Source organism: Bufo bufo, chromosome 9 (genome assembly GCF_905171765.1).
Source record: "Bufo bufo chromosome 9, aBufBuf1.1, whole genome shotgun sequence".
Taxonomy (NCBI): Eukaryota; Metazoa; Chordata; class Amphibia; order Anura; family Bufonidae; genus Bufo; species Bufo bufo.
In genome coordinates, this window is record NC_053397.1 from 2,004,192 (window position 1) to 2,025,185 (window position 20,994).

The 20,994-nt window shown below is 45.3% G+C and overlaps 1 protein-coding gene across 1 annotated transcript in view; it reads right to left on the reverse strand.

Annotated features, from left to right (window-relative positions):
- The window catches only part of BSN (bassoon presynaptic cytomatrix protein), a 196,166-nt gene that overhangs the window by 39,344 nt on the left and 135,828 nt on the right, over positions 1-20,994 (reverse strand). Inside the window, exons 7-11 of the mRNA XM_040408639.1 lie at positions 13,390-15,595; positions 12,089-13,020; positions 11,659-11,755; positions 10,872-11,000; positions 10,080-10,132 (exon numbers count right to left, since the gene is read on the reverse strand). Coding sequence (XP_040264573.1) covers positions 10,092-10,132; positions 10,872-11,000; positions 11,659-11,755; positions 12,089-13,020; positions 13,390-15,595 — 3,405 coding nt within the window. The 3' untranslated portion in view covers positions 10,080-10,091. The remainder of the gene's footprint in view (positions 1-10,079; positions 10,133-10,871; positions 11,001-11,658; positions 11,756-12,088; positions 13,021-13,389; positions 15,596-20,994) is intronic.

A 20,994-nucleotide genomic window follows, 5' to 3' on the forward strand; every position in this document is an offset into this window, starting at 1 on the left:
CCCCAAAAATAAGGAATTCCTTATAAAAATAAAAAATATGAAAAATACAAAAAATATATGAAAAATATATACCAGAGTATAGTCCAAAGACATTAGTCTTGTCAATAGAGTTAGTTCCTAGTTGTTGTCCTGGATATAGAAGGAATTGATGTTTTATTTATTCAGAGAATGTTCATTGTAGTTTGGAGGAGATTTCTCTAGATACCATTGACACAGACTGTTGGTGGTGAGGAGTCGGTGTATACAGATGGTACCGATACGCTGCTGCCAGTAAGTATACATGATTATAGAAATGTAATTCTGACTTCTATGTAGGTTACTCAGCAGTACATCACCGCTGCCCTTGCGGCCCGGTGTTGTGGCGTCCCACGTGGTGTCCGTGTATCATTCATGCAGGCCGTCCGCCCTGGATTGCCTCTACTTTATAGTGTTGTCTTTGCGTCCCACGCGATCACTGGCGCCTTGCGCTTTTTTACCTCTCTTCAGATGAATTCCGTTCTCTGGTTGAGGTATAAGGTTATTCAGACTTGATCTCACCACCAGATATTTTGCATGCAATGATCGGTCCCATATATAAAGGGACTATAATGGCAATTCTGTGTGCCAATACGTTCAAATACATGCCAGACGCGTTTCAGAGTGTCCTCACTCCTTCAGTGGCTCAGTGCCACACCTGTGACAGGTGTTAGAAGGTCTGAAAGACTGACTGCAGATTGGTTTCACTTTGTCTGTGTGTTGCTGGTATGTCCACACCTCCTATTCAGGTGTGGATCATGTGAACTTTACCTCCCCCTATTTAGTCTGACTTTACCCATCACTCCTTGCTCTGGATAGCTTACTTTGGTTTTGGAAGAGCTGGAGTCTGGTTCTTGTTGAAGTCCTGTTCATCCATCATCCTCAGAAGTTAAGTGTTCTACTTGTTGTGTTTTGTATCACCCCCCCCCCCTCCCCCCGGTTGTTTACTAGGCCTCAACTAGACACTGGTTCCTTCACCAGGGAAGGAATGGGTTGTCTCAGCCCTGTCATTACCATTAAGGCATCCGAGGGTCACCAGGATTTTCCAGGTTCCTGTGTATGGGCATCTCTACCATCGAGAGGTGCCCATATGGATAGGAGTTAGGTCCAGGAGCAGGGTTTTCTAGGTGGTGACCCTTTTCCTTCCCTAGCGGTGAGGCCTAGTGTCTTTCCTTTTTCTTCTGGTTGTCTTTTGGTGTTCTCCCCTACTACATCCGTGACATTATCCCAAGCCCATACCGACATTTTTTGTTCTGATCTGTGCAGCTATAGATACTATGTCTGCACTGGTCGAACAGCTGCTCTGACTTTGGAGGTAGCAGACCTCCGCGCGAAGGTCTTGCAGATTCAGAGTCCACAGGCTGTTGGTTCCGGTGGTGGGTCCCAGGCCTGCCCTGAACCGAAGGTGGTTCTCCTGGACAGGTTTTCCGGGGGTAGTGACAATTTTATATGGTTCAGGGAGTCATGTAAATTATACTTTAAGCTGCGTCCATACTCTTCTGGGGATGAGTGTCAACGTGTGGGTATGATTTGTTTCTTAAAGGGGTTCTTCAGGATAGATCATCAGCATCTGATCGGCAGGGGTCCTACATCCGGGACCCCTGCCGATCAGCTGTTTGAGAAGGCAGCGGCGCTGGCAGTAGCGCCGCGGCCTTCTCGCTGTTTACCGCAGGGCTAGTGACGTCACGACTAGTATCACTGGCCTGGGCGTGGCTAAGCTCCATTCAAGTGAACAGAGCTTAGCCTAACCCTGCGGTAAACAGCGAGAAGGCCGCAGCACTACTGCCAGCGCCGCTGCCTTCTCAAACAGCTGATCGGCAGGTGTCGGACCCCCGCCGATCAGATGCTGATGATCTATCCAGAGGATAGATCATCAGTTTAAAAAAACTGCAGAATCCCTTTAAAGAGGACGCCCAATCTTGGTCTTTTTCTCTGCCGACCGGGTCACCGTCCCTCCAGTCGGAAGATGAATTCTTTAGAGCCTTGGGTCTCATCTACGATGAACCGGATCGGATCTCTCAGGCCGAGACCAAGTTACGGAGTTTGCAGCAGGGAGAACATTCCGCAGAGACCTATTGCTCTGAATTTAGGAGATGGGCTACCGATACTGAGTGGAACGATCCTGCTCTCCGTAGCCAATTCTGAGAGACTGCAGGACGCGTTGGCCTTTCATGAAAATCCTGTGTCATTGGAGGCAGCTATGTCCCTTGCTGTACATCTTAATAGACGCCTGAGGGAGAGATTTAGGGGTCCTCACCTTCAGGACGTACTGTCCAATAAGGGTACTGCTTCCTTTGACACTTATGGTGGAGAGACACTGGGGGTTGCGCCTTGTGATGAGCCTATGCAGTTAGGAGGAGCTACTCCTGGAACTCCTGGCAAAAGCTTGGGTCATGTGAAAGGAGTCTGCTTTTGTTGTGGCAAGAAGGGACATTTTGTGAATATTTGTCCGTACTTGCAGCATCAAGGTGTAAACAAAGAGAAAAAGACGCTTAATCCCCAAGTTACTATTGGTGGTGTGGGTGGGGAGCAAGAAAACCTACATTTGTCTTTTACTGGTAGCATCCGTCTGCCGAGGTGGCACTAGAGTCCAAAACTGTGAAAATCGAAGCATTTATCGACAGTGGGGCAGGAGTTAACTTGATTGATGGACAGTTTGTACGCATTTACGAGTTGACTACTAATGTATTAGAGAAAAGTATTTTTGACTTTGAAATTGACTCAGCACCCAAAACTGCCTGTCGCAGGTAGTGAACTACATTAATTTAAGAGTGGGTGATTTGCATCAGGAATCTATCTCCTGTTATGTGTTGGAGGGTCTGCCTGCTCCGTTGGTGTTGGGCTTACCATGGTTAAGCAAACATAACCCTAACATCGATTGGCAACCAAGACAAATTCTCGATTGGAGTGATTTTTGCATAGGCAACTGTCTTAATGCATCATTCTCTATAGTTACAACTAAAACCGTTCCCTCGTTCATTTCTGAATTTTCTGCTGAGCTCTCTGAGAGTGGTAATCAGGAGTTGCCTCCGCACCGGGAGTATGACTGTCCTGTCAATCTTATTCCCGGAGCTAAATTGCCCAAATCTCTGTTATATAATCTTTCGGAACCCGAAAGAAAGGCGATAGTATATTACAGAGAGTTTGGCAAAGGGACATATTAGACCATTCAGGTCCCCAGTGGCTGCTGGAGTTTTCTTTGTAAAGAAAAAGGATGGTACCCTGAGACCATGTCTGGACTTCTGTGAGCCCAATCGTATTACCGTCCGTGATCCTTACCCCCTTCCTTTGATTCCGGTTTTGTTTAGTCAGATTGTTAGTGCCAAGTTGTTCTCTAAATTGGATGTGAGGGGGGCATATAATCTGGTAAGGATCAAGGAGGGGGATGAGTGGAAGACCGCATTTAATACCCCTGAGGGTAATTTTGAAAACCTGGTCATACCCTTTGCGATAACCAATGCTCCTGCGGTTATTCAACACTTTGTCAATGACATCTTTCATCATCTGGTGGGGAGGTTTGTCGTTGTATACCTTGATGACATACTAATTTATTTGCCTAATATGGAGACTCATCAGGATCATGTGAGACAGGTGTTACAGATCCTAAGAGAGAATAAGTTGTATGCTAAGATAGAAAAGTGTGTACGGTATTTGCTGTACAGGAAGTGCAATTTCTGGGTTACCTGCTCTCATCCTCAGGTTTTCGTCTGGATCCGGGCCGTGTTGGACTGGGATCGACCCGAAAATCTGAAAGCGCTTATGCGGTTTTTAGGGTTTACCAACTACTACCGTAAATTTATCTTGAACTATTTATCGGTGGTTAAACCTTTAACAGACATGACTAGGAAGGGTGTGGATATTTCTACCTGGTCTGATGCGGCATTACAGGCCTTTTCTGCTGTGAAAGAATGTTTTGCTTCGGCCCCTATTCTGGTGCAACCGGACGTGTCTCAGCCATTTATTGTTGAGGTTGACGCGTCAGAGGTTGGGGTAGGAGCAATCTTGTCGCAGGGTCCTTCACATAGTAAATGGCGCCCATGTGCATTTTTCTCTAAAAAACTCTCAACTGCTGAAAGGAATTATGATGTGGGGAATAGGGAATTGCTGGCCATTAAGTTGGCGTTCGAGGAATGGCGGCATTGGTTGGAAGGAGCAATTCATCCTATTACGGATCAGAATCCTACCTACCTGGAGTCGGCTAAGTGACTGAACCCAAGGCAGGCCAGATGGTTATTGTTTTTCACCAGATTTAACTTCATCGTCACTTACCGCCCTGGGGTTAAGAATGTCAAGGCGGATGCTTTGTCACATAGCTATCTTGGGGGAGGTGGGGGGGAGTCTAATGACCCTCGTCCTATTTTATCTGAAGAGGTAGTCATATCCGCTCTTTATCCCGATCTCGAGGCCAGGGTGTTGGAGGCACAGGAGGATAGTCTGGTCTCTTGTTCTCCGGGGAAATTATTTGTTCCCTCCGATTTACATCACAAAGTGTTCGAGGAACATCACTGTACGGTGCTTGCTGGGCACCCTGGGAGCAGATCGACTGTCGATCTCATCTCTCGCAGATTCTGGTGGCCGGGGTTGCGAAAGTGGGTGGAGGACGATGTGTCAGCCTGTGGTACCTGTGCACGTGCTAAGGTGGCACATACTCAGCCTTCCGGATCTATGCTTCCATTGCTCATCCCGTCCAGACCTTGGACCCATTTGTCCATGGATTTTATCACGGATTTACCGAATTAGGGTTGTCGATCGTTTTAGTAAAATGGCACACTTTATTGCATTACCTAGTCTACCCAATTCTAAAACTCTTGCACAGGTGTTTGTCGACAACATTGTGAAACTACATGGCATTCCCTCTGATATGGTGTCCGATAGAGGGACTCAGTTTGTTTCCAGATTCTGGAAAGCGTTCTGTACTCGTCTGGGTGTACAATTGTCCTTCTCTTGGGCTTTTCATCCTCAGTCGAACAGACAGACGGAGCGCACTAATCAGAATCTGGAGACTTACTTGAGATGTTTTGTTTAAGAGAATCAGGAAGAGTGGTCTTCATTCTTGTCGTTGGCTGAGTTTGCCATTAATAACCGTAGACAGGAATCCACTGATAAGTCGACTTTTTTGGGGCATATGGGTTCCATCCACAGTTTGGTACATTTTCTGGTGCTCAAAATTCCGGCATTCCTGAGGAGGAACGATTTTCCTCCTCTTTGTCTTCTATTTGGCGGAAAATCCAAAATAACCTGAAAAAGATGGGCAACAGGTATAAGAGTGCGGCTGACAGGAGACGTATGAGTGGTCCGGACCTGAGAGTGGGTGATTCTGTGTGGTTGGGCCCAAGATTTATTGGTGATTATAAGATCACTGCCATTTTTAACCCTGTAGCCTTCCGTCTTGAACTTCCTCAGGCTTTGAAAATCCATAACGTATTTCATAAATAGTTGTTAAAGAAATGTGTCGAACCTGTTGAGCCGTCCTCCTTGCCTCCCGCTCCTGTCATGGTGGACGGCAATTTAGAATTTCAGATCAGCAGGATTGTGGACTCCTGAGTTCTCCGGAGATCCCTCCAGTATCTTGTCAATTGGAGAGGGTACGGACCAGAGGAGGGGATGTGGGTTCCAGCGACTGATGTTAATGCTAGTCATCTGGTGAGAGCATTCCACAGAGCTCATCCTGATAAGGTCGGTCCTGGGTGCCCGGAGGTCACCCGTAAAAGGGGGGGTACTGTGACAGGTGTTAGAAGGACTGAAAGAGTGACTGCATATTAGTGATCTGACAGCCTCTTTTGGTTTCACTTTGTCTGTGTGTTGCTGATATGTCCACTTTACCCATTTAGTCTGACTTTACCCATAGCTTCATTTGGTTTTGGAAGAGCTGTAGTGTGGTTCTTGTTGAAGTCCTGTTCATCCATCATCCTCAGAAGTTAAGTGTTCCGCTTGTTGTGTTTACTAGGCCTCAGCAAGATGCTGATTCCTTCACCAGGGAAGAAACGGGTTGTCTTTGCCCTGTCATTACCTTTAGGGCATCCAAGGGTTACCAGGGTTTTCCAGGATCCTGTGTATGGGCATCTCTACCATCGAGAGGTGCCCATACGGATAGGAGTTAGGTCCAGGAGCAGGGTTTTATAGGTGGTGACCCTGTTCCTTCCCTAGCGATGAGGCTTTCCTTTTCCTTCTTTTTGTCTTTTGGGGTTCAGGGAGTGGGCTAGTAGTCCCTTCGTTTCTTTTAAACCTCCTAAATTGGGGGTGTATTCAGAGTAATTAAATAGATATCTTGATCACATCAAAACCATTACTGGACCATAATTATAGAAAAATAATAACAAAAAAAATAAGAAAACTAAAAATAAAAAACATAGAAGAATATGGTATAAATCTAGTGCTATAGAATATAATGAAATCTCAATTATTCTAAATGGATTTGGGAAGCATGGTATACAATTACAAGCAACTAGATAGAGAAAATATGATATCGTACAATGAATATGGAAAGGTAATGATGTGCCAAAAAAATTCATCAAAAATGCAAGTCAAGTACAGGTGCGTTTTTGACCTAGTTTCCACTCTTTTATTTGTATCTATACTGACCGGATTGGTGGCCACCTGACTGTTTATGGAGGGTGGGCAGGGACTAGTGGTTCCCTCCCCTACCTTCGGTTGCGGCTATACCCCTGGCCCCTGTTCAGCCATTAATGGCATTCCGGTAAGGCTAGGGTTAATGCAGGGTTCCGATTCGGGGGGGGGGGGGGGGGAGGCGGGGGTCAAGCAGGGTATATAAATCGCTGTGGCCGATTACCACCCAACAACATATATATATATATATGATAAAAGAAGAGCAGTGTCAGTGTCCTTTATTTGATAGGGTTGGTGTTGTAAGGGGGCCAGAGGTAATATGGGTCTTACCCCCCCCCCCTCTTTTTCATTGGTTATTACCGACAGTCATAACTGGTATATTGGTTTTTATTTTTGTTTATTTTGTTACTGTAAAGAAAATCCTAAGGCCAGATATCTGGAGGTGAGATCAAGTCTGAATAACCTTATACCTCAACCAAAGATCGGAATTCATCTGAAGAGAGGTAAAAAGCGCAAGGCGCCAGTGATCGCGTGGGACGCAAAGACAACACTATAAAGTAGAGGCAATCCAGGGCGGACGGCCTGCATGAATGATACACGGACACCACGTGGGACGCCACAACACCGGGCCGCAAGGGCAGCGGTGATGTACTGCTGAGTAACCTACATAGAAGTCAGAATTACATTTCTATAATCATGTATACTTACTGGCAGCAGCGTATCGGTACCATCTGTATACACCGACTCCTCACCACCAACAGTCTGTGTCAATGGTATCTAGAGAAATCTCCTCCAAACTACAATGAACATTCTCTGAATAAATAAAACATCAATTCCTTCTATATCCAGGACAACAACTAGGAACTAACTCTATTGACAAGACTAATGTCTTTGGACTATACTCTGGTATATATTTTTCATATATTTTTTGTATTTTTCATATTTTTTATTTTTATAAGGAATTCCTTATTTTTGGGGGGTAAATTGCGTTGTGTTATTGCTAATTCTATTGTGTAATATCTGATACATGTGTCTATCTGATCTGGGGGTTGTCACTGGTCTATGGGAATACAATTAAGCAAGAAGTGGGAAGGATGGACCGCAAAGCTTTATTACAGAACGGGGGAAAAGAAAACATAATGGGGACTTAGAAATCCCTGCCATTACCCAATCTAATGAAGAAGCGGGACAGTGTAGGGAAATAATAAAAACACTGAGGCAAAATAATAGTCAACAGCTACCAGCCCAGTGTAATAAACAGGAAGAAGACCCCCAAAAATAACAACGTGGAATTTATTTGGTGGAGTGTGTAAACCCCATGGTAACCACAAAAAATCTAATTTTATATGTGGAGAACAGTGAATATATAAATAGATATACAAAGCTAAACCCCATCCCTGAGGAAGGAATTCGTACATTCTGAAACGCACTGGCGGTGTTTCGATCCCCACAGGCTTCTGTACCCAGAGATTGTGACATCACACGGATTTGCGGGCTACATCCGAGCGTTCCAGCTACCAGCCGGAGCTGAACGTGTACGAGGTAAGCCGGAGGTACTTACCTGCTGTGACACTCGGCAGCTCAGTTCCAGCGACCCCTTAGGACCTACAGCAGGGAACGCACTGGATGAATAAGACAAGCCACTACTTGCCGGTACTTTAGCGCTGTTCTTGCAGCCATTTTGATGTATAGCGTATAAGCGATATAGAAAAGAGCACAACATCTGTATCCGGATTTATAAGGGCACATATTCCCCAGTACCACAAGGCACTATGCTCCAGCACGTACAGTTGTATTCAAAATAATAGCAGTCAGACATCACTAACCTGATCAGTCACTGTTTTTGGTAGAAATGATATTTCTACATGGCAGATAATTTACTATCAGGTGTAGTAGAGTAACAGAAACCCAACAGTCAGGACCCACCTGCTGCTGATTCTCTGTAATTCAATCACTTATTGAAAGGGACATGTTCAAAATAATAGCAGTGTGGAGTTCAATGAGTGAGGTCAGTGATTCTTTGAATAACAGGTGGCAATGATTGCCCTTATATAAGGCAGGAAGGCAGCAGATGTCGTACCTGCCGGTTACAGCGCATTTCTCTCTGAAACTCTGAGGAACATGGGTCGTTCCAGACATTGTTCAGAAGAACAGCGCACCTTGATTAAAAAGTTGATTGGAGAGGAGAAAACATATAAAGAAGTGCAGAAAATGATCGGCTGCTCAGCTAAAATGATCACAAATGCTTTAAAATGGCAAAACCTGAAAGACGGGGAAGAAAGCGAAAGACTACCATTGGAATGGATAGAAGAAAAGCCCAATGGCGAGGACTCGGCCAACAATCAGCTCCAGGAAGATGAAGAAGGTGTAAAGTTCCCTGTGAGTCCTGTTACAATGAGAAGACGCCGATGTGAAGCCGAGCGATCTCCAAGAAGCCCCCGCAAAGTCCCACTGCTGGAAACAAGACGTGTGCTGAAGAGCTTACAATCTGCCAAAGAGCACATTGACGGCCTAAAGAGACTACATTCTGTGGACTGATGGAAGTGAGATGGTTCTGTTTGGGTCTAGTGGCCGGAGACAGTTTGTTAGACGACCCCCAAACACTGAATTCAGCCCCAGTACACTGTGAAGACAGTAAAGCATGGTGGACAAGCATCATGATATGGGGATGTGTCTCATACTACGGTGTTGGGCCTATTTATCACAGACCAGGGATCATGGATCAGTCTGAATCCATCAGAATACTGGAAGAGGTCATGCTGCCTTATGCTGAAGAGGAGATGCCCTTGAAATGGGTGTTCCAACAAGACAACAACCCCAAACACACCCGTAAACGGGCAACATCTCGGCTCCAGACCAACAAGACTGACGTCATGGAGCCGCCGGCCCAATCCCCGGGTCTTAATCCAATAGGAAACTTCTGGGTGACATCAAACATGCAGTTTCTGGGGCAAAACCAAGAAATAGAGAAGAACTGTGGGATGTGGTCCGATCATCCGGGGCTGGAGAACCTGTTCACAGGGGCAGAAGGTGGTGACTCCGAGCAGCACAGACGTCCAGCAGGTCTCAGAGACAGCGGGTATACAACTGAGTATTAGTGACGGGATTCAGAGGGAAGAGAAGCTTCAGACATTTCTCAGTTTATAGAGGGAATGTTTGTAAAGATGAAGACAAACACTGCTATTTTTTTGAACAGTCTAATATTCACTTTTCTTCAATTTTTTTTAGAGAAACAACACAAATGTGATATATTTTTCTTCATGTTTTGATTTGGAATAGAAGGTGTGGTGTTCCCAATGCCATCTGTGTGGATGGAGATAGAAGCTATTAGAAGGATTCTGAGCTTTAGTCACTTTTTTAAACACTGCTATTATTTTGAACACAACTGTACACTTGAAGAATAGCGGTGCTATAGTTTTCTTAGTACGCTAGTGCAGGTACTTTTTTATATATATGATCATCCAAAAATATGTCAGCAGAGCAAGATGGAGACTCACCTCTGATGGCGCTCACCAAAATGAGGAGAACTTCTTGCCGAATGCAGACACCGCTGAAAAGAGAGAAGAGAAGAAGGTAAAACAGTAAAGAGCAGAGGATGATGGAGGTACAGGAACACGGAGGTACCACCACAACCACAGTCACTAGACATGAACCCCAACTTGTCAGCTGCTGCCTGACACTGAGGAACCAATTTATATGGCAGGGTTCCCCATCCACCAATATGTGAGGACACAACCAGAAGAGGACACCATCATGGGTGTCCTACCATGTATCATACACGCTATACCACGTACCATGCAAGTTATACTATGTATTAAACCAGGGATCATACATCTGTCATACCAGATACCATACATCATACCACGCCACACGTTACCTGTCATACCATATATCATACAACTGTCACAGGATGTGCCATATATGCTATATTATGTATTGTACCAAGTATCATACACCTGTCATACCACGTATTAAACATCATCCATATGTTATACCATGTTTCCTACCACCAAGCATACACTTGTCATACATCACACAGTGCACCGTTAATACCACATATATAATATACATGTCATACACTTGTTATACAATGTATCATACATTATAACACGTACAGTACTATCCATCATAAGCATGTCATACCACATAAGTCATACAATGTATCATACATGATACAACTGTTATACCAGGTATCATATGTGTGTCATGTGCTTATCATGTGAGTGTACATGTATTCCCCTCCTTCAGATCTTCCACCGTTATCCACAGATTTGGAGCTGCTCCCTTACCCTCAGTCAGTTTGCCAGCTTGTTCAGCTGCTCCTCCAGGCAGGATTTTGGAAAACATGCTTTCACCTTCGGGGCCAGGCTGTCCTGGGGCCGCTCCTGTTGTGGTTGGTTTTGGCCCAATTTTTGCACCTGTTAAAGAGAACTCCTTGAGAACTCTCAGGATAAGGGCTACATATAGACACCAGCTCCTTCTGGTGCCACCCAAGATGCTTCCATCTACTTTTTGACAGCCCAATCACAAAGACTACGTGAAGTAGCAGATATACAGCCAACTCCTGCACCTCCAGGAACTCAACCTACCTCCATCTCATGGTCTTATGGGCCCCCAAGAGTACATCCAGACTGCTTGTAAGTTGTGTGGACGAGACACCCTGTCACTCCTCCATCATCTGCTATTACTAACCCCCTTGAAGGGTCAGTCCTCCGTGTGCTGTGTGTTTTACCCACTACCACGAAATGCAGGCAGATACCAGACTGCTCCGGTGAATGGATTGGTATAGACCCTCGACTAGGGCTGGTCTCCACCTTCTTCTGCACATCGCTTGCTTGGTTTCACTTTTGCTTGTGATCCCTGCTCCATAGCACACAATTCTCCCATATTAGGACACCATCTTTGTGTAATGCTCGACTCTCTATGACTGGTATGTTCTATATAGACTGTAATATCTGGTCTGTACTTTACAGCTGGTTGCTTCACTACATGAGACGTTACTACCTTTGGTGGTCTGAAAGTGATGGCCCTTATGATGGGACCCCCTCTCCTACATACAGAGCTCCTGGGACGCACCTGCAGGAGCGCCTGCCACTGATGTCTGTGGCCCCCTTCCTGGCTGAGTCGCTGGCTTTGTTGTCATCTTAGAGGCATCCATTGGTTCTACTTTTGGCTGGGATAGATAAAACAAAACATTCAATATCTCCAGTCATTTCTACATACAACACATTCATCACTGGTGAGATTCTGCTGGCTTGAACAGGCAATAAGGGAACCCAAGAGGGTACATGCCATGTCACCAGAGGACCTCACACAGCGCTCATAAATGTGGGGCACAGTATCAAAACCTTGGAGAGACTTTGATGCCATTCATTTGATGAGGTCAAAGTACCCTCTGGCACATAAGAAGACCCCAGTACAATAAATGGCACAAAGTTGCTTCCCAGAATTAGCTACCACATTTTTGGTGTCTGGCCGCCCTTTTCTATGGTTGTGTCATACTTACTTGTGCAGATTGCTGGGCAGTAGGTTGCAGGTTCTGCTGCGGTTTCACTGTCTGTTGTGGCTGCTGCTGCTGCTGCTGTTGTGTCCGTAATGGCACCTGTCCTTGAGGTGCGGGCGGCTGCGGCTGCTGTTGTCGTGGCGCAGTCTGCCCCTGGCTACCAGGTGTCTGCTGCTTTTGTTGCGGTTGCTGTTGCACTTGTGTCCTAGTTGGTTGACTTGGTCCTTGCTGAGGCGGTGGCTGCTGATGAGTAGTTTGATGTGAAGTTTGATGAGGCATGGGCTGATGAGAAGACTGGTGAGACCCTTGTTGCGGAGGCCCGGACACCTGCTGCTGCTGTCTGGAACCTTGTTGCTGAGGTTGCTGCTGTCTTGCTTGCTGCTGTTGTCCAGTCTGTGGCGGTCTTGCTTGCTGTGATCCCTGGTGATGAGAGTCTGGTTTTTGCTGCTGTGATATCTGGGATTGCTTCTGGGGCTTCTGTGTTTCTGAGCTATGGTGATAACTCAATGTTTGCCTTGACTGTTGGGAATAGTCGGAGGAACTTGTTGGATAGCCAGATTGTGATCTAGAATCTGACTGCTGCGACTTCTTCAAAGCTGAGGCAGACTGGGAATGTGAGCGTGATTCATGTCTCCCTTGATCTCTTGGGTGCTGTTTAGATGATCGTCTAGACTGTTCATCCAGGTGTCGGGAAGAAGAAGAATGCCTTCCAGAGTCTCCATGATGTCTGTGTTCTTTTGATGAAGGACAAGGCTGAGAATATTCCTCATGTTGCCACATATCCTCATCAGGAGGTTCATCATAATCATGATATGTGTGTTTGACCGGCATTTTCTTCTGTGATGAGGAGTGGCTGCTATAATATCTTGACCGATCAGAACGAGCCTCTCTTGGTTTGTCAAACCAATCAGTTTCTTCCTGACCCAAATGATAGGCTTTATAAACCAAAAAATAAAACTGTGGTCAGCGACTGTGACCAATGATGAAGAGAGAGTAGACTGAAGCCATGCAACAAACTTACAAGATTTAGCATAGGACATGCAAGCGTGGTCAGAGACAGCAAAGGACCAATACTTGCCTGTGAGTGCACCACGTGGCAACATACATGACACAAAGAAAAGAAAAACCACCACGGAAACCTCTGAACAGCACCATGCTGACACAAAGAAACGGCAGAGAGATGAGGTGGGAAGGCACAGCATGCAAATGCAGGAAAATGCAGATTTCTGTATGACTTGCATGAGACAATAGAAATGAGGTAATCATCTCCAGCATGCTGAGACATCACCACTTACAGTCTTTACCTTCACTGTCTGACACTACACAGTGGGAATCGTCCATCATGTAAGCATCTTCTTGTTTATAGGTATGGTTTCTTGGCACTTCTTTAGCATGGTCTTGTACGTCAGGCAATGAGTGGCTGGAACAGAACTGAGGACAACTGTCCACTGCAGAAAGAGGCATGGAGCCACCGGACGAACGAGGACCACCAACGGACTTCCCAAGAGGACTTACAGGACTCTCTTCTTCTGAGGCCTGTGTCCGTACTGGAGCTCTTCCTCGGCTTTGACTCATTGTAAGACTTGAAGGTTTGGAACTTGATTTGTGATACCTATCTGAACTGTCCCGTTCATAAGATTTACTTCGACCGCTACCCGAGTCACGACTTGATTTTTCCATACCATAACTGGATGCAGAGCGCGAGCGGCTTCCGCTGCTATAAATTCTATCATCTTCATCCATAATATCTCTGCTGGATACGCCATAATATTTCTGCTGTTCATATACATTTTTCTTCAAGCCATAAGTAATCTCATCCTGCAGTTTCTTAGCTCTGGAGGAGACGCTGCTGCTGCTGCTTATTGAGGAGGTCACTGGGTAGGAAGCAGCCAGGTCAGATTCTACATCTTTAGCTTCCTCGATAGGAGAAAACTTTGAGATTTTCTGCTCCATTCCTTGCTTCCTGTGTTTACTTCTCTTAGATGACACGACAGCAGGCGCCAGATTTTTAGAGGAATGTTTCTGCATTCCAACACCAGATCCGTGTTTCTCTATACGCGTAGAGTGCCTAGAATCATTATCTCCATAATAATAGGAGTCTCTGCCATTGCTGTCATTGCTTCGCTGATAGCTGCTTCTCCCTCTGTAATCTGTGCCATGCTGATCATATACATCTTCTTCAGACTCTTCCTCGGCTCTGGAATAACAGCATGGCGGCTTGCTTGAACCTTCACTTTCCACGTGGCCATTTTTCTCTTGCATGTGACGGCCATTACTTTTGTGCTGCAGAGACTGGGGTCCAGGTTCTATTTTTTGGCTTTCTGATGATGGAGGGTTCTCTTTTGTGAGTTCACTGATATCCTCAATCATTACATAGTTACGAGGAATGTTTTGTTCTAAGTTTGTATAGAGAGAGTCTGAAGGATAACTATTGGTGGGACTCTCTGCTCCGCTAGCCCTTTCTGCTTGTCTTACCTCGGTGGTCTTGTACTGGTCATAATTACTGCACACAGTTGTGTTACTGAAACCAGAGTCGGGCGTTGCTGATGATATGACTACTGTGGGGTTTCCAATGACTTCATAATTGGTAGGGACTTTGTGCTCTAGGTCAGCCAGTGATGTCTGCCGAGGTTTCTGATGAGTGCCTTGACTCTCAGCTTGTGGTGGGAACCCTGCTTGTAAAGTGGTTTGCAATGGAGCTTGATTAGCATAGGTGGTTTGGGCTTGATAAGCATTTGGTGGCCTGAAAGCAGTATGACTCTGAAGGCCTACATCTGTCTGATAACCTGTTGTTGGTGCAATGCTGTGAGTCTGATATGAACTTTGTGCAGGATAACTGGGTAATTGGGTCTGGAAGTTGTTTTGTGATGGACCGTTACTAGACACAGGGTACTGTGGCTGCTGAAACCTCGTCTGCTGGGCAGGTGCAGAAACTGGGGCCACTGTTTGGCCAGTAGAGTACTGATAGGTGTTAGATGTATAAGCAGAAGATGATGTTTGAAACTGTTGTGTGGCCTGAAAGTCGGTATACTGGGGGGCTGTGCTAGTCCTGCTTAAGAGAGTGCTGCCGTCATAGCCATTCATTCGCATGTTGTTGAGCTCACTATCTGACATGTAATCCCTATTTTCACCCAGAGATCTGAGGTAAGAAAAATCTCTGGTACCCCCTCTGTCCTTCACAACGGACTCCTTCCTCTGAGTGATGCCAAGTTCTAAATACTTCAGTTTAGCATCAATCTCCTTTTCTTCCTCTTCCAGCTCAGCCTGCTGTTTGCGTAGTTTAGTGGATTCTTGCTCTACAATCTTCAGATCATGGTCAATGGTTTTAAGAAAACCAACTTTTGGCATCTGAATGGCTTGGCCTCCTGTTATCTTCTGTGTGAGATTCGGCATGTATATTTGGGAATGAGCCTGACTGGTGGTCAGTGGAAGGTGAGCTTCATCAGGAGGAGGGCTGGGCAGGGTTCGCTTCACTTTGCGTGTCAAAGTATTTGACTGGAAAGCTGAAATCTACAACAAATAAAATAGATGTGTAGACTGCCCAACAAGACAACATAAAATAAAAACAACGGAAAAACACAACTGTTCATTAAAAATAAAGATGAGTACAAAAACATCTGCTCACTGTCAACTATCTGTTCTCTATCAACTACTACTGTCTGCCATTGATTATCTCCTGATACTATCTACCGGCTATAATGTGGTCTTTCTATCATGCGCTGTCTAGTCTACTACCTACTGTCTATGAAGTGCTGTCTACTGATCAAATAAAGTGAATAGTGAGTAAAGCAATCGCTTAAAACAAGCTGTGCATAGATCTGACACATTTAAAGAAATGTACTCCATTTTTTGGGGTTGTCAGGGCTGGCAATGGGCCCCTAAGCAAAGGGAGGGGGGAGTGTACTTATTTAAAATATAGCTTTTAATAAGTTATACGATAAGCAGAGTAAAAAGGACTCACTAAACGAAAAACATACAAACATAGATAGGACCAATTAGTACCAGGCTGGTACAAATGAAAAATTCTGCTCCGTCTGTGAGGACGCGAGCAGTCTTACCAGACCCTTTGTAGTAAGTGGGTACGGTTCCTTGGTAACCGGAGGCAGGAAAACCTGGGAGTATGCCGGGCGGAGGACGGATGCTTCAGCTGTGCAGTCAGGTAGATCAGACAGTGTAGTCAGGTAGATCAGACAATAGGAGGAGTCCTATATATCCCTATCAAGGTGAGAGGGGCTATTATGCTGCTACCTGTCTATACAGAGCACTCGCCTTGAAAAAGGCGACCCCGTCCGGTAGCCTGTCCCTATGGTGGACCTGTACCCTAGAACTACAGAAGGTTTTGTTCAGTGATGAATGGATGATGATACTTCCAGTGGTCACCCGACGTGGCACGTTTCTGTCCGTGACTTCTTCAGGGGGAACGACTGCAGGAGGTAACAATATAGCCGTAGGTATTTAACCTTAGGCTAGTTAAGCACTGAGGAAAAAGGACAGCCTGTCCTTTTTCCTCAGTGCTTAACTAGCCTAAGGTTAAATACCTACGGCTATATTGTTACCTCCTGCAGTCGTTCCCCCTGAAGAAGTCACGGACAGAAACGTGCCACGTCGGGTGACCACTGGAAGTATCATCATCCATTCATCACTGAACAAAACCTTCTGTAGTTCTAGGGTACAGGTCCACCATAGGGACAGGCTACCGGACGGGGTCGCCTTTTTCAAGGCGAGTGCTCTGTATAGACAGGTAGCAGCATAATAGCCCCTCTCACCTTGATAGGGATATATAGGACTCCTCCTATTGTCTGATCTACCTGACTACACTGTCTGATCTACCTGACTGCACAGCTGAAGCATCCGTCCTCCGCCCGGCATACTCCCAGGTTTTCCTGCCTCCGGTTACCAAGGAACCGTACCCACTTACTACAAAGGGTCTGGTAAGACTGCTCGCGTCCTCACAGACGGAGCAGAATTTTTCATTTGTACCAGCCTGGTACTAATTGGTCCTATCTATGTTTGTATGTTTTTCGTTTAGTGAGTCCTTTTTACTCTGCTTATCGTATAACTTATTAAAAGCTATATTTTAAATAAGTACACTCCCCCCTCCCTTTGCTTAGGGGCCCATTGCCTGCTCATTAACTTGGAGTGTATTCAAAGCCTGAATTGTATCAGGGCTCTGATCAATTTTTTTGGTTGTCAGGGCTGGACAAAAGACTGAAGTCCTAGTCCAGTACAGACCAAAAGTTTGGACACACCTTCTCATTCAAAGAGTTTTCTTTATTTTCATGACTATGAAAATTGGAGATTCACACTGAAGGCATCAAAACTATGAATTAACACATGTGGAATTATATACATAACAAACAAGTGTGAAACAACTGAAAATATGTCATATTCTAGGTTCTTCAAAGTAGCCACCTTTTGCTTTGATTACTGCTTTGCACACTCTTGGCATTCTCTTGATGAGCTTCAAGAGGTAGTCCCCTGAAATGGTCTTCACTTCACAGGTGTGCCCTCTCAGGTTTAATAAGTGGGATTTCTTGCCTTATAAATGGGGTTGGGACCATCAGTGGCGTTGAGAAGTCAGGTGGATACACAGCTGATAGTCCTACTGAATAGACTGTTAGAATTGGTATTATGGCAAGAAAAAAGCAGCTAAGTAAAGAAAAACTAGTGGCCATCATTACTTTAAGAAATGAAGGTCAGTCAGTCAGCCGAGAAATTGGGAAAACTTTGAAAGTAAGGGCTATTTGACCATGAAGGAGAGTGATGGGGTGCTGCGCCAGATGACCTGGCCTCCACAGTCACCGGACCTGAACCCAATCGAGATGGTTTGGGGTGAGCTGGACCGCAGAGTGAAGGCAAAAGGGCCAACAAGTGCTAAGCATCTCTGGGAACTCCTTCAAGACTGTTGGAAGACCATTTCAGGGGACTACCTCTTGAAGCTCATCAAGAGAATGCCAAGAGTGTGCAAAGCAGTAATCAAAGCAAAAGGTGGCTACTTTGAAGAACCTAGAATAGGACATATTTTCAGTTGTTTCACACTTGTTTGTTATGTATATAATTCCACATGTGTTAATTCATAGTTTTGATGCCTTCATAGTCATGAAAATAAAGAAAACTCTTTGAATGAGAAGGTGTGTCCAAACTTTTGGTCTGTACTGTATGTCTTAAGTCTGTGTACTATAAAATGGCACATAAAATTTTCTTTAAAAGTTTGCTGATCTAATTTTATTTGGGGGGGGGGGGGGTGAGGCGGAAGCTCCTAGAGAATTTCTGATGGGAACATCAGTCAGAGTAATAATAATCTGTGTGTGCTGTGTGCAGAATCTACAGTGTTTTCCTTCACACAACCTGTCTATATTATTTGTGTGTGTTCAATCGCCAGTGTATTTATATCAGAATATGCTTCGTACCAATTGGCTGTATAATCTGAGTGTGCTGTGTGCAGAATCTTCAGTGTAAATTCCTATGATGTAATGCATGTAGCTTTACACACCAGGTCTATACTATCTTTGTGAGATGTGTGCAGAATCTCCAGTGTATTTCTCTGAGATGCAGCTTCACACAACTCTGCCCTGACCTACACTGCCTGCTTATACTACCTGTGTATGCTGTGTGCATAATCTCCATTCTATGAGACACAACTTCACACTTCTCTCCTGGCTCACACTGCCTGTCAATACTATCTGTATGCTGTGTGCATAATCTCCACTCTGAGACACAACTTCACACTTCTCTCCTGGCTCACGCTGCCTGTCAATACTATCTGTGTATGCTGTGTGCATAATCTCCACTCTGAGACACAACTTCACACTTCTCTCCTGACTCACACTGCCTGTCAATACTATCTGTGTATGCTGTGTGCATAATCTCCACTCTATGAGACACAACTTTACACTTCTCTCCTGGCTCACACTGCCTATCAATACTATCTGTGTATGCTGTGTGCATAATCTCCACTCTGAGACACAACTTCACACTTCTCTCCTGGCTCACACTGCCTATCAATACTATCTGTGTATGCTGTGTGCATAATCTCCATTCTATGAGACACAACTTCACACTTCTCTCCTGGCTCACACTGCCTGTCAGTACTATCTGTGTATGCTGTGTGCATAATCTCCACTCTATAAAACACAACTTCAGACTTCTCTCCTGACTCACACTGCCTGTCTATGTCACCTGAGTGCTTTGTGCAGAATCTCCAGTGCATTTCTATGTGATGCAGCTTCACACTGCTCCCCTGACTCACGCTGCCTGTCAATACTATCTGTGTATGCTGTGTGCATAATCTCCACTCTATGAGACACAACTTCACACTTCTCCCCTGACTCACGCTGCCTGTCAATACTATCTGTGTATGCTGTGTGCATAATCTCCACTCTGAGACACAACTTCACACTTCTCTCCTGGCTCACACTGCCTGTCAGTACTATCTGTATGCTGTGTGCATAATCTCCACTCTGAGACACAACTTTACACTTCTTACTCCTGACTCACACTGCCTGTCTATGTCACCTGAGTGCTTTGTGCAGAATCTCCAGTGCATTTCTATGTGATGCAGCTTCACACTGCTCCCCTGACTCACGCTGCCTGTCAATACTATCTGTGTATGCTGTGTGCATAATCTCCACTCTATGAGACACAACTTCACACTTCTCCCCTGACTCACGCTGCCTGTCAATACTATCTGTGTATGCTGTGTGCATAATCTCCACTCTGAGACACAACTTCACACTTCTCTCCTGGCTCACACTGCCTGTCAGTACTATCTGTATGCTGTGTGCATAATCTCCACTCTGAGACACAACTTTACACTTCTTACTCCTGGCTCACGCTGCCTGTCAATACTATCTGTGTATGCTGTGTGCATAATCTCCACTCTATGAGACACAACTTCACACTTCTCCCCTGACTCACGCTGCCTGTCAATACTATCTGTGTATGCTGTGTGCATAATCTCCACTCTGAGACACAACTTCACACTTCTTTCCTGGCTCACACTGCCTGTCAGTACTATCTGTATGCTGTGTGCATAATCTCCACTCTGAGACACAACTTTACACTTCTTACTCCTGACTCACGCTGCCTGTCAATACTATCTGTGTATGCTGTGTGCATAATCTCCACTCTGAGACACAACTTCACACTTCTCTCCTGGCTCACACTGCCTGTCAGTACTATCTGTGTATGCTGTGTGCATAATCTCCACTCTGAGACACAACTTCACACTTCTCTCCTGGCTCACACTGCCTGTCAGTACTATCTGTGTATGCTGTGTGCATAATCTCCACTCTGAGACACAACTTCACACTTCTCTCCTGGCTCACACTGCCTGTCAGTACTATCTGTGTATGCTGTGTGCATAATCTCCACTCTGAGACACAACTTTACACTTCTTACTCCTGGCTCACGCTGCCTGTCAATACTATCTGTGTATGCTGTGTGCATAATCTCCACTCTATGAGACACAACTTCACACTTCTCCCCTGACTCACGCTGCCTGTCAATACTATCTGTGTATGCTGTGTGCATAATCTCCACTCTATGAGACACAACTTCACACTTCTCTCCTGGCTCACACTGCCTGTCAGTACTATCTGTGTATGCTGTGTGCATAATCTCCACTCTGAGACACAACTTCACACTTCTCTCCTGGCTCACACTGCCTGTCAGTACTATCTGTATGCTGTGTGCATAATCTCCACTCTGAGACACAACTTCACACTTCTCTCCTGGCTCACGCTGCCTGTCAATACTATCTGTGTATGCTGTGTGCATAATCTCCACTCTATGAGACACAACTTTACACTTCTTACTCCTGGCTCACGCTGCCTGTCAATACTATCTGTGTATGCTGTGTGCATAATCTCCACTCTGAGACACAACTTTACACTTCTTACTCCTGGCTC